Source organism: Thamnophis sirtalis, unplaced genomic scaffold (assembly GCF_051295495.1).
Source record: "Thamnophis sirtalis isolate CommonGarterSnake01/CBP01778 unplaced genomic scaffold, rThaSir2_p1.2 scaffold_7, whole genome shotgun sequence".
Lineage (NCBI taxonomy): Eukaryota > Metazoa > Chordata > Lepidosauria > Squamata > Natricidae > Thamnophis > Thamnophis sirtalis.
Genome location: NW_028261387.1, coordinates 15,736,885 through 15,750,353, shown reverse-complemented (window position 1 = coordinate 15,750,353; position 13,469 = coordinate 15,736,885). Strand labels below are relative to the sequence as shown.

Genomic DNA, 13,469 nt, shown 5'->3' with positions numbered 1-13,469 from the left:
TCATAGGAATACAACATTAATATATATTTCCCAACAAAAAGCAGGTGTTAAAGATGTTGGTAAATATATTTCTCTGCTGTCTTGGGAACCGTAAATGAAGAAAAGACCTATTGCAGAGGAGGCACCTAGAAATTCTTTACCCATTGCTACAGACATTTTCATTTCTTCCACTTTGGAATGCTTAACTCTAAAGAACATAGAAAGCAAGAGAAACTTAAAAACTACTTATACCTTAATAAGTAAAGGAATGATAAAGGAAAACATTTAAAGAAATTTGTTCAGTATTGCCTATGATGAAAATCCCTGTTCTGAAAGACTGAAACCATTGACAACTTTTTTTCCCAAGCAATCATACTACAAAGGATGAAATCTAAAATGAAAAGGGGTAATATTTATTTATTTATTAAATTTCTATGCCACCCAACTCACTGATAAGATGACTCTGGGAGGCTTACAAATAGTTCCTAGATTTGAGGGGGGCAGCAGATTAAAGAAAGCTTATCTCAGATTTGTTGTCGATCTACTATTGTTTAAAGATAACATGATATAAGACAAGGAAAGCTGCAAAAATGCAAGTGTGACTAACTTATCATGTTACAGGGTTCCTTGAATAGCCTCTAGCTTTGATGGTAGAACATGTTGGATTGTAATTTTATAAATCTAAGAAGTACAAATCTGATGACAGGTTATTGTCTGAGTAGGTAATGTTTGCTGCTATGATTTCAGTATTACGTAATATCATATTCTCAGGAAAGAACTGGGTCTTCATTAAATTCCACGGCTAAATTGCCACCCAATAGAGCAACGAGGTTTGCAGTCTACTGGAATATGATGCAGGTTCTTTGAACAATCCTTCCTACGCAGTGTTGATGCACAAGCACCAAATGGTGTCTCCTGGGGTGTAAAAATCTGGAAAGGAAAGATGCATACATTTGAATCATTGGTCTCTAACTTAAACACTCATTATCATCACAAGAGAAAGCAGGACTATGTTTCTTCCTGCATAGTCACACAAAGGATCTAACTGGTGTGTACAGTTAATTTCCCTTCTTGGGTGACTCCAGTAATTTGGAAAGGGCTAGATTATTAATAAAAATGTCAGGGTTGTGCTTCATTGAATAATAATCATTTTTCAGATTTAATCAGACCAGGTAGTTAGAGGAATAAGCTCAACAAATAGATGGAAAGAGGAGATAATCTGAGCTAATATTTTGTTGGCTTCAAGATTGTTCAGGTTTACTCCTGTAAATTCAGATCTTGAGAAGGAATTCTTCCATTTCTTCAAATAACTTCCATGATTGTCTCCTTCCAGTGTCAGGAATTCTTGGTGTCAGAAAGGTATAATTGTCTGAATAACATTTGCGTGTGTTTGGTTCACTTTGCTTTGGAGGCTCACTTACTTTGACCCAAAGTAAACTCAGTTAAATTTGTATTAAATAATCCCACTGTTCCCAGTGTACAATCCACAATAATAAATATCGTAGTTTGGATGACCAAGAAAAAATAATTTTCACCTCTTTGTCATTACATATTCCCAGTTTTTCTAAATTTGTCACTGAATAGTGGATGTTAGACAGGATCACTTCTACCTCTTCAATCTAAAAATACAAAAATACCAGTATGACTTATAAAGAAATCATATATACAGATTTAACATAACAGATAAACTCAATAAAGTTGACGGGACTCCTGATATTTATAGTTTTTGTGTTTGACAGTTTCTTGGATTATAGGAAATATTTTATTTTATTTACTTAAATTTCTATCCTGCCATTCCTTCCAGAGTTCAAGAAAGATTGCAATGAGTTCTCCCTTCATGTTATTCCCCACAGCCTGGAAACTAAGATGAGCTGAGGCTAGTCATAGGCATACAGTGAGTTTTCATACCTGAGAGTGACCTGAACTTGGGTTTCTACTGATCTAGTCCATCATCTTTGACTATTACATTATACTGGCCAATCAGATATTCTTCTCCAAGTAAACTTTATTCAGAATTTAGGCTGCCAGCTACCAGCAGTAAGGTATTTTCAGTGACTGAAATTCCACTTGTAAAAAAACGTTAACCTTGCCAACATTTCAGTGGATCAAATCTATTTTAGGTTTAGGTTTAGGTTTATTAGATTTATATGCCGCCCTTCTCCCTTATCCATTTTAAGTCCCCGAATATCTGGTTATGCCATCAAGCCTGGGATACTGGCAAAATATTGAGATGACTCCAATGTAATTAGCACACATGTACAATATATACACATACATATTTTATAATTTTAGTGGTAATATTAATGTTTGTTTGTATACATTGTTTTTAGCTTTGTTGCATGCTTCTCAGAGTCACTTGTCTAAGAGATGGATGATAGGTGGCCACACCAATATGATGAATAATAGAGAGGGGGGGAGGGAGGGAGAGAGAAGGTATAGACAGACATAGACAAAGATATAGGTTTAGGTTTATTAGATTTATATGCCGCCCTTCTCCCAAGGACTCAGGGCAGCGTACAACATTAAAAGAAACACATAATACAAAAGTTAAAAAAAATTAAATAGAATATCCCAAACCCAATTAAAATTGACAATGACATTTTTTTAAAAAAAGAATTCAAATTAAAATTAACAGTAATCAATAATTTGTTTTGTTTTGTTCAGGCCAGGCTGGCTTGCTGGAAAAGCCAACTTTTTAGGGCGTGTCGGAAGGACCGGAGGTCGGGGATTATACAAAGCTCCGGGGGCAGCTCATTCCAGAGGGAAGGCGCTCCCACAGAGAAGGCTCTCCCCCTGGGGGTCACTAGCCGACACTGTCTGGTTGACGGCACCCTGAGGAGGCCAACTCTATGGGATCACACTGGACGATGGGAGGCTACCGGTGGCAGTAGGTGGTCTCGGAGCTACCCTGGGCCTAAGCCATGGAGCGCTTTAAAGGTCATAATTAGTACCTTGAATCGCACCCGGAAGACAACCGGCAACCAGTGCAGGCCGCCTAAAAGGGGTGTAACATGTTCATACTGAGGGAGCATTAGTTTGGATACGTACAGTAAAGTATTCTTTATTTGCATGGCAACTGGATTCATATTTGTCATTTCTTAGTTGTAATGGACTGGGTTTTAATTTATGGCATTTATCCAAAAGAAAAGTGATCCTGAATGTAAGACAATTTCATCAAAACAAATTAGATAGAAAAACCTCTGCTACTATGCTTTATTTTCAGCCAGTCTAAGATGAAGAGCCTTCCTTTATAAAGTAGATGGGGAAATGGTCTGTCTTTCAAATACATACATTCCATACTTCCCTACAGGGTGTTTGGCCCTGAAATAGGAAGGGTGAGAAATATCTTTGGGAATCATTAAAAAAATGAATGGGCTCTGTTAGATGGGGTGAACGGATGAGACAGGAATCGTGCTTCAGTGACAAACAACAGCTTTTTATTAGGCAACTATTTACAAATCCAGCACTGGCCTGTCTAACAGCTAGCCCTTTTATAGGGAACTGTCAAAAGGCTCAGCCAATTGCCTTTCAGTATTTTCCCGCCCGAATGGAGGACCTTGGTGGAACCTATTTCTCTCCTGCCAATATGTAATAGGCTCCATACCTCAATGATCAAATTCATTTTAAGATACAGTATGGTCAGCATTTCTTTGGAAATAAGCTTTCATTTCCTGAAAATGCTAACGACAGATTATTATATATATAAAACATATAACTATAACATAGCATAATACACTGAAAGCCCCAAATGAGATAAAAGCTACTGGCCTTTGGGATTCTGTCCAGAATGTATGTCTGAATACAGTTGACTGTCTTCTGGTAAGACGGTGAGTAATGGCCTGTTTCTGGTGGCCCAGCAAAAGCATCAAGAACACTTTCATGGGCAGTTCTCCTTTAAAGTTGAAAAAAACATACAACATTTGGAATCAAATTGCAACGGATAAAATCCACACTGCACAGGGCAACACACATGGGCATTGCTGTGCCTGTAATGTTTATAAATACTGGGGTAATTTGCGCACTAAGGAAATCAAGAGATGTGTGTGTGTGTGTGTGTGTGTGTGTGTGAGAGAGAGAAGTGGGTTCCTACCAGTTTGCACCTATTCGGTAGAACCGGTTCATCAAATCTACTGAAGAGGTTCCACCAGTGGACCCGGAAAGCAGGCCACACCTACAGAAGAGGTTCCAAAAAATTTTGAAACCCCCCACTGGTCCTTGGATATGATTATTCTACACTATCATGCTCATATTTATAAAACTTAGTGCCTCTGTGAAAGGTAAGGATGACTACTGCATTTGTGGTGCAATCAGAACATTGCGTGTGTTGAAGTTGTTTTAACGCAAGCCAACGATGCCTTTTAAAAACAAGTTTACATCATATTCTTATGCATGCCAGTGCTGTGTGTGAGGTAATTTAAGGTGGTTCTGACAAGTGTCGTCGGCATCTTCATATCCGGTCACATGGGCGGCAAGCCACTCCCATCCGGTCACATGGGTGGCAAGCCACTCCCACAAAGGAGGCCACACCCACAGAGTAGGTTCGAACAATTTTTGAAACCCACCACTGGTGTGTGTGTGTGTGTGTGTGTGTGTGTGTGTGTGTGTGTGTCTAAAATCCTCAGACACTCCACGTACAGTAGAACCTCTGGTCATGATCATAATTCATTCCATAACTTTAGTCACAAACCAATTTGGTCATGACCTGAACCTAATTTTGGAAATATTGGAAATTACAAAAAAATGGTGTGGAAGGGGAAATCGGCCGCAGAAAAAAAATTGTGATTTTTTTTTGGGTCGGAACCCGATTTAGTCATGATCAGAGGCGTTCGTGGCCTGAGGTTCTACTGTAATCACATCTAGACATGAGTGGGGCTAACTGGGAAACCTGACATACTGTAGCATTGTTGAAGCCAAATAACCAAGGAGTTGAGCAAATTCTTGATGGAAAATTAATCAAAGCACTCAAAATAAGCTGGAGTATAAAAATACGAGTCATTGGGAGTTGGGTGGCATACAAGTTGTTGATTATGATGGTGATTGTAATCTTATATACTTCACAGTAAGGTTTCAGTAACATGTAATGCTTCTCTTAGAGAACCATTTTCATTGGTCATAAGAGGTGGCAGACACATACTAATGGAGAGTTAAAGGACTTAACCTTATAGTTATGTTATAATTTATCTTAAAGAAAGTTTGCATATTTACAGTCTGAGTACAACCATCAAAATACAAAAATTTTAGAATACAGCAATCTAGAACTGTGGATAATCCTAACCTCATCTATTCTATACAGTAGAAATCACAGTGTAATGTTTTAAAAAGAACTGGGAATAAAAACAACAGATTCAAAAATTACTATAAGGCTGGGAGAAAGGGAATGATCAATGCAATGTCTGGGAGCAAAAGCAGAAGTAAAATTTGCAAACTGTAATCTTTTGGTGCTCAGCCGTTTGAATGAAAGTGGGCATTAGCCAACAAAAGAAATGCGCATTTATACTGCAATCATGGAATTGTTTTTATAATACCAGTGCCTTTACAACTATAGAGGATAAGCCCACTGCAGACCACATATGATAATTCATTAAAAATAATGGAATTAAATAAAATAAACTTTGATTAGTCTAGAGCCAACACAAGCGCAAGACTTTTATACCCACAATGGAAGAGTAAATGGTGAAGATGATAGAACTTCTTCAAATAGTAAAATTGACAACTTTGAATAGAGAGAAAGACATTGATTAATTGTAATGCTGATTGGAAAGCCCTTTTGGACTTTTTGCCTGAGACAGAAAAAAAATTGAAATATGGGTTTGATGATTAGAAAACTTAATAGATAATAGGAAAAAGTGAAAGTTATGTGACCTTAGAGAAAAAGGTTAATTTAAATTTATACTTACAATTGTTATAAAAGAAAATATTTATATTTCTTTAACTTTCCTTTTCTTTCTTTATATTTATTTTTCTTTCTTTCTGGCTTTGTTCTTTATTTCCTTTATTATTTCTTTCTGTAAGTTTTTAATCTTTTTAGTGTAAAAAAACCCTAATAAAATTATTTTAAAAGAAATGGAGTCAAACCACAAGACCCTTGAACAATTAAGTCAAGACTGTGAGTTAAAATGATCCCCAAATATATGTAGTCCTTGACTCATGACCACAACTGAGTCCAAAATTTATGTTGTTAAGTGAAACATTGGTTAAGTGAGTTTGCCTTAGTTGTTAAGTGAATCTTACAACCTTTCTTACCACAGTTGTTAAGTGAGTTTCTGCAGTTTTTCAGTTAACAACCTGGTTGTTAGGTGAATCTGGGTTCCCCATTGACTTTGCTTATCAGAAGGTCTCAACAAATGATCATGGGATCAGATGCAACTGTCATAAATATGAGTCAGTTGCCAATTGTCTGAATTTTGATTATGTGACCATGGGGATGCTGCAACAGTCATAAATGTGAAAAATGGTCAAATGTCACTAAGTAACTGTTGTAACCTGTATGGTATTTTATCACAACCTCCTTAGCAAGAGATCTTATTTGTCTTATTTTATGTAAGCCCTTTCCTCCACTGTAAAGAAATTTCAGGGATCCCATTACTTATAGGAGAATCCATACAAATCTTTTTACTTACCATATGGAATCATAATCAAGGCCCTCCAAGCATTCACCATAGCACCATTTGATGAGTGTTTCCACAGACAACACTCTGTCTATCCTTTCTGGAAGTGTGGTGTATTTTTCTTTAAGGAAGCCCTGAAATCCAGATTGGGTTGTCTTCATAAGTTTTAGATCCTTAATGCCAGAAAAAACAATTGGAGTTTCTAGGAGAGGAAGAGCATAAATTGATTTTAATATAAGACATGATGTCCCACATTTACATATAGAGCTTTTTTTCCCTTAAAGATGCAGTGATAGCTGCAAATCAGTTTGCAGCCCAGGACAATTAAATTTATTTCCAATTAAGCATGCATTGAACTGCGCTATTATTTGGCTGGCTAAAAAACCAAACATTCTTGGGAACTCAAATTTTTAAAATGTATTATATTCGTGATTATGAAATCTAATAATGGATGCCTCGGGGCCAAATAAATTTATAAGGAAATCTGCGTGTCATTTTAGCATGGCATATTTGGATTAATTTGTATAGGAGCTGAGGCCTTTTGCTTTGATTCAACAGATCAAAATTTGCCCTTTTTTATGAAGAGGCCTAGTGGATCAAAACAAATATCATTAATGCAATATCATTTTTCTTACAAGCTCCAACGTTATTGTAAATTCAAAAAGTTATAGGGATTGAGAACATTCAACATGCTCTGGATTGATCCAAATGTTTAGTTCAGATCTAATTTCAAATATTACCACTGCAGAGTAATTGCCACTAAAAGGAGCTGTAGCCTGTTGTGGATTCTGTTGCCCATGTGCATTTGATATGTTTACTTATGTTTATTTTTTCATTGATATCCAGAGTTATTGATCTTTAAGAACTAAATTATTTCATAATTTAATATAGCATTTTAAAAGATTACAAACATTACACTTTCAAAGTTGCAATCTTTGACTTACGATTGGTCACTTAACGACTATTCGAAGTTACAACAAACCTCCCAAAAGCTACTTCCAGCCAATTTTGAAGTTACAACTGCCATATAGACTCATACGCGCACACACAATGGACACATGATCATATTTTGAGTGTTTGGCACCTGGCTCACCATTACAGCCATTTGCAACATCCCACAGTCTTGCAATGACATTTTTACTTCTGGTTTCTGGTTAAAAAAACACCACTCATTGGATAAAATTGATTCACTTAAAACCTCTACTAAAAATATTGCAAAATTGGGTTCAGTCACTTGGTGACCCACAACAATGTAGAACCATAATTCCAGGTACAATTAGAGTCATAAGTTGTGGACTACCTATATTAAAATTGTCATACTAGATAAATCCCATAGTATGTTACTGGCAGCTTCAGAAGGACTTGTACATATTGCAACAAGATGCAGAGTTATAATATATTGTTTGGGTGATTGAATGATTTGGTTGGTTGGTTGGTTGATTGGTTTCCCATCTCAAGGCAGAATGCATTGCAATATCTCTTCCAACTTTTTCTCAGGCCAGCAACCTTATGGGGTACATTGCAGAGGTGGGTTTCTGCCGGTTCGCCCCAGATGGGATGAACCAGTAGTGGCGGTGGCAGGAGGCTCCGCCCACCCGCCTGGACTCTTCTACACATGCACAAAAGCATTGTGTGAGCGCGTACAAGTGCACAAGCAAATTGATAGTAAAATAAATTGAAACCCACCACTGGTACATTGAGCTGAGAGAAAGTTGACAGCCAAAGTCACACAGGGAAGCTTTCATTGCTGAGAATGGAAGAACAGACTTTATATATTCAAGAAAAAGGTACAAGTCTGTATTTGCTTTGTTACTTGCTTTTTTATATTGGATCTGGTCTTCAAGAATAACACGAGTGGATTAATTTTGTTTACAAGCTACCGTTGCAAATATGAACTTAATGTTCTACTAAAAGAATTGAAATCGTTTCCTTACTGTCCTGAGTCTGTTCCACTTCACAAAATCTGATTCCTTCAGAACTGTAGAGAAAAGCATGGGCATGGGGAGTATTGTCCTAGAAATTAAGGATGACATATTGAAGTTGCAAATAATAAACCATGTGATTTTGCATTTGGAATTCATAAAAATAAATGAAAGAGCTCACTCACCATGAACTCTTGCTCTCCTTGCTAAGCTATTTCCTTCTAAAACTTTCCCTGCCCTCATAATACACCATATTTCTTCCCTGTCATTAGCCCTTCCCTAGCTTTGTGCAGGGAATGTGGCTCAAATGTATGCTTCACTATACCTTTTCTAGGCGCTGCCAGGGAACCTCCTTGATAAAGGCATTGCAATACACCACGTGGCAAAAGGTATTAATGAAGTGGTTGCAGATATCCAGCCCAAACTCCTCTATTGTTTTGATCTAAAGGGAAAAGGTGTTAGATATGATCAGATTCCATCTTCAAATCAGTGTTTAGAATTAAGGTTTTACCTTATGCATCATAACAGATTGGTCATACTGGCAATTTTCGTGAAAAATTATGACATCCACAAAATATGAACTATAGCCCGTAACCACCCACTGGCCTTTATAAGCTATTGTTGAAATTCTTAGCATTTTTTAAAAAAAATAAAAGTAAATTTTATATAGGATTTTTTTTTTTAAAAAGAGCAATGAAATCTGAGTTCATAGAACTAAAACCCCTTGGTTACTTTAAATCTTCTGCCATCAGTTCATTTCATTCCTTTTTTTTTATCTGAAGTTTGTACAGATCTCGTATTATAAAAAAGACAGCACCTCATAATTTATTATCTGTATCCTGCTGCTCTTTGAATTCTGAGTTATTTAAAACCTGAACATTCTGTCTTGTTATACAAATATTAGTGATGATCCATTTTAAAAATAAATATATCATAATTATAAGAACTGCAGATTAGACAACCAAGGTACGTTTTTGAGTTTTTGTTAGAAAGCCCAAACAAGGTAGCACAAAATGCTACCACATCTAATTTCTCCTACGTAGCACCACATCTTTTTGTTTATTGCTTTCTCTGAAGATGGACATATAAATAACAAAAAAGAAGAAATGCAATCCAATTCTAGCTATAAGATAAGATGAATGGTTTTGCAACCTACCCCATTGCATTTGGCCAGTGCTTCAATTGTATTCTTTATGGTGTCTGTAGGGATGACTCTCGAGTTGTCGGCATTCAAGTATTCATTCACAGTGTTGAGTCTGATGTGTACAGAGATTGCCAGTTCTTTAATGCAGTGTACCTGGCCTTCCCGTCTAACGTACAGGATTCTCACTGCGTTCTTTCCATATTCAGAATTCACATATTCTACCTCCCTAGGCTGCAATAAAGAAAACACACACACACACAAACACAAACTCATCTTTTTTGTCCATACAGCTTGGCATTAAAGCAACAAGAGATAAGCTAATTCAAATAAAGGAATGCAAGGACGTAAACTCATATTTTTCATCCATTCAGTTTAGCATTAAAGCAACAGAGAGATAAGCTGGTTCAAACAAATTTGTATCCATATATGTTTGGAATCATCTTATTTTACCAAGAATGTTCAAATTTTGGTCACACAAGATGTAAGAAAAATGGGACTATGTCACATTAAGGGTGTATTCTGTCCCTTAACTCACATTTTCAACCTTACAAGCCATGATGGTGCAGTCGTTAGAATATAGTACTGCAAGCTACTTCTGCTGACTGCTTTCTGCCAGCAATTCAAGTTTCACCAGCTCAAGGCACTAGTCGTCACTTATAAAGCCCTTCATGGTATTGGACCTGGGTACTTGAGAGACCGCCTGCTGCCAATTAGCTCCACCAGACCGATTAGATCCCACAGACTAGGCCTCCTCCAAATTCCATCCGCCGGCCAGTGTCGACTGGCGACTATCCGGAGGAGAGCCTTCTCTGTGGCTGCTCCGACCCTCTGGAACGAACTCCCCGTGGAGATTCGCACCCTCACCACCCTCCAGGCCTTCCGCAAAGCCCTTAAAACCTGGCTGTTCCGACAGGCCGTTGCCCCCGTCTCAAATGGTATGATTGTTGTGTGTTTTAAATCATGTACTGTTTTTGTGTCGTTTTAATTTGTCTGTATCCCCCCTTCCCTGGTTTGAGTTGTGAGCCGCCCTGAGTCCCCTTCGGGGGAAAAGGGCGGCATATAAATGAAATAAACAAACAACAAGGTTGACTCAGCCTTCCATCCTTCCCTCCAAAGTCAATAAAATGAGGACCCAAATTATTGGGGGCAATATGCTGACTCTGTAAAATTGCTCAGAGAGGGCTGTAAAGTACTATGAGTGGTATATAAGTCTAAGTGCTATTGCTATTGCAATTTCTTTCTTTATTTGAATTTCTAGGTTGCCCAAATCTGGCCAGCTACACCAAATTAAAAGAACAATAGTATGGTGGGCATGAAAGCTGGTTGGGTGACCCTGAGCCAGTCACTCTCTCTCAGCCCAACCCACCTGTTGTTGATGTAGAGAAAATACGAGGATAAGAGAATATTAGATATCTTTGCTGCCTTGAATTATTCTTGAAAGTAATAAAGGTAGGATAAAAATCAAGTAAATATATAAACAAACAAACTAAATAAAACCATCTATCCATATCCCCCACCGACTCAAGTCATCCATTTAGCCCAAGGCCTGAGGGAAAATCTAGGTTTTTAAGGCAGGGAATATATCTTCTATCTACACCTTCAACTAGGCTGCTTCAAGATGTTAAAGGAAGATTGCTTAATGTGTATCCAGATTCCCTCCAAAGGTTTGATGCATTTGTTATGTATTCCTTACTTAAGCTATGCCAATGCCTGGGCAAGGAAGCTGTCCTGGGTTCTTGGCCCTTGTCCCATTTTTCTCATCCTTCCACTCCCTCCTGGAATAGTGTGTGAATAAATACTTCCCAAGAGTGGAAGAGATGGTGGGAAGCCTGCTCTAAACACACAGCTGCCATACCCAATTTTAAAGCTTCTTTGAATAGCCATGGAGAGACTGTGGATGAAGCAGACACTCTTCATCTTTGGCAGCTAGAATTGAAAGGAGCCAGGGAAATTTGCTGCTTAAGACAAAAGGACACAGAGAATTAACCAGAATAGACAGTTGAAGCAAAGCACATGTCATTATATAGTATGGTCTGTTGCAGCTGCATCCAGCTGTTAATTTAGAAGGATAACGGACAGCCGTGCGGCACATAAGATTTGTCCTCCACCAACTTGCATTGCTTTTTGCCACTTGGCATCTCCTGCCTAAGGAGCAACTCCACCTTGATAGTGAAGCTCCTGAACAAATCTATAGGTGGCCCAGTGGTTAAATGCAGCACTGCAGGCTACTTCAGCTGACTGCAGTTCAGCAGTTCGGCTGTTCAAATCCCACCAGGCTCAAGGTTGACTCAGCCTTCCATCCTTCCAAAGTGGGTAAAATGAGGACCCGGATTGTTGTTGGGGGCAATATGCTGACTCTGTAAACCGCTTAGAGAGGGCTGAAAGCCCTATGAAGCGGTATATAAGTCTAACTATTGCTATTGCTTTGGAAAACTGTAGCTCGGACTATTAAAAGTGCCACAGATGTTTAGAGTAAGTTAATAGTTCGTCTATTGCCATTATTGTTTCTTGAATATATCAATTACCTTTTTCTTGCAGCATACACAGGTCTTACTGCTATATTATACAAAAATAGATGACTTTTAATTTTGCTCGGTTGACTTACACTACCACCATAAAAATAGCATTGTTCCTTTTAATGTAACATCAATTGTTCATGAGTGTCAATCTCAAATCCTCCCGTTCTATCACTCTTCTGCAAAGGTTAGTTCTTTCCAAAAGGAATTACATCAAAGGAGGGTTTCTATGAAGTATGCTTTTAGCATTCATCGTTGTTTCCTCCAATGAAAATTTATTCGGTCTTGTCCTTTTATACAAATCACAGAGTTCTTTTGAAGTTTTGAACTTAATTTATTCAGTGCTTTTGGTGAATTGGAAGGATGAAGCTACTATACATAAAACCCAATCTCAGTTTCTAAAATAAGATTAACAATAAAAAAAGTAAATGACATTAAACTGACCTGCGAGGAAATAGAACACATGGCAAGATAAGATAACTCTACTTTATTGTAAGGCTACATTAACAGTATCTTGCAAATCTGAAAGTACATCTCTCTTATCTCACCACCCATCTCTTCTATAAGTAAAAGAAATTAGAAAATGTCTCTTGTAAGCTACTTGCTCCCTCCACATTCCTGTTGCAGGGCAAATTGCCCTTTATCGGACTATTTGCTTGGCCTATCATTCCCACATAAGATTACAACAAGAAATGCCTTTATTGGTTACCTGGAAATGCTTTACTCTCATATGACATTGAGTTTCTAATTTCTAGGTGATAAACCAAACTTGGCTGAATCCCACCACTGGTGCAATTGTCTGGATCACTTGTGGGAGATCCCAAGTCTCTTCTCCAGAGAGCTATTTTGAAAAGTTCATCTCTTCATTCCATTTCAGTCATTGGTTTCACATTTAGCAGAACCATCTTCAGTTCCCCATTTCTTCTCCAAGAAGCCAACAGGCTGAATTTTCCAGTAAGATGTAGATACAGAGACCTTTGCTTCAGATCCCACAAATGTTCTCTGGAGATTGGATGTGTATCACTGAATTGAATAGTACACTGGAATGTTAGGCTATGTCTCCTTTAGGCTCACCCTGTAGTTTGTCAAATGAATGCAAATAAAATGTCACATAGGCCTCAATCTATTTCCAGGAAAACCTGGAACTTGTATGCCTAGAGGAGTTGGGGAGTAAAACAATGTAAAGGGACGCAGTGACTCAGTGGTTAAGACGCTGAGCTTGTTGATCAGAAAGTTGGCAGTTCGGTGGTTTGAATCCCGAGAGCCTCATAACGGAGTGAGCTCCCATTATTTGTCACAG

General features: G+C 37.9%; 1 protein-coding gene across 1 annotated transcript; it reads right to left on the bottom strand.

Annotated features, from left to right (window-relative positions):
- Nucleotides 1–768: 768 nt before the first annotated feature.
- Nucleotides 769–10,209, bottom strand: LOC148044553 (uricase-like). Its single transcript, XM_087720754.1, has 8 exons — nucleotides 10,189–10,209; nucleotides 9,666–9,884; nucleotides 8,835–8,951; nucleotides 8,522–8,600; nucleotides 6,600–6,789; nucleotides 3,748–3,871; nucleotides 1,515–1,598; nucleotides 769–909 (listed from the first exon to the last, which is right to left on the bottom strand). Exons 1-8 carry the CDS (start codon nucleotides 10,207–10,209, stop codon nucleotides 769–771), a joined length of 975 nt encoding a protein of 324 aa, XP_087576880.1.
- Nucleotides 10,210–13,469: the final 3,260 nt, after the last annotated feature.

What these genes read in the sequence shown, in the direction of transcription:
- LOC148044553 (XM_087720754.1), bottom strand. Translation starts at nt 10,209, where the DNA reads ATGGCTTGTAAGGTTGAAAAT. An exon ending in CACTGGCCAAATGCAATGGG is followed by an intron (nt 8,952 to 9,665) that starts GTAGGTTGCAAA and finishes TTTTCCCTTTAG; the next exon opens with ATCAAAACAATAGAGGAGTT. An exon ending in CCTGGCAGCGCCTAGAAAAG is followed by an intron (nt 8,601 to 8,834) that starts GTATAGTGAAGC and finishes CTTAATTTCTAG; the next exon opens with GACAATACTCCCCATGCCCA.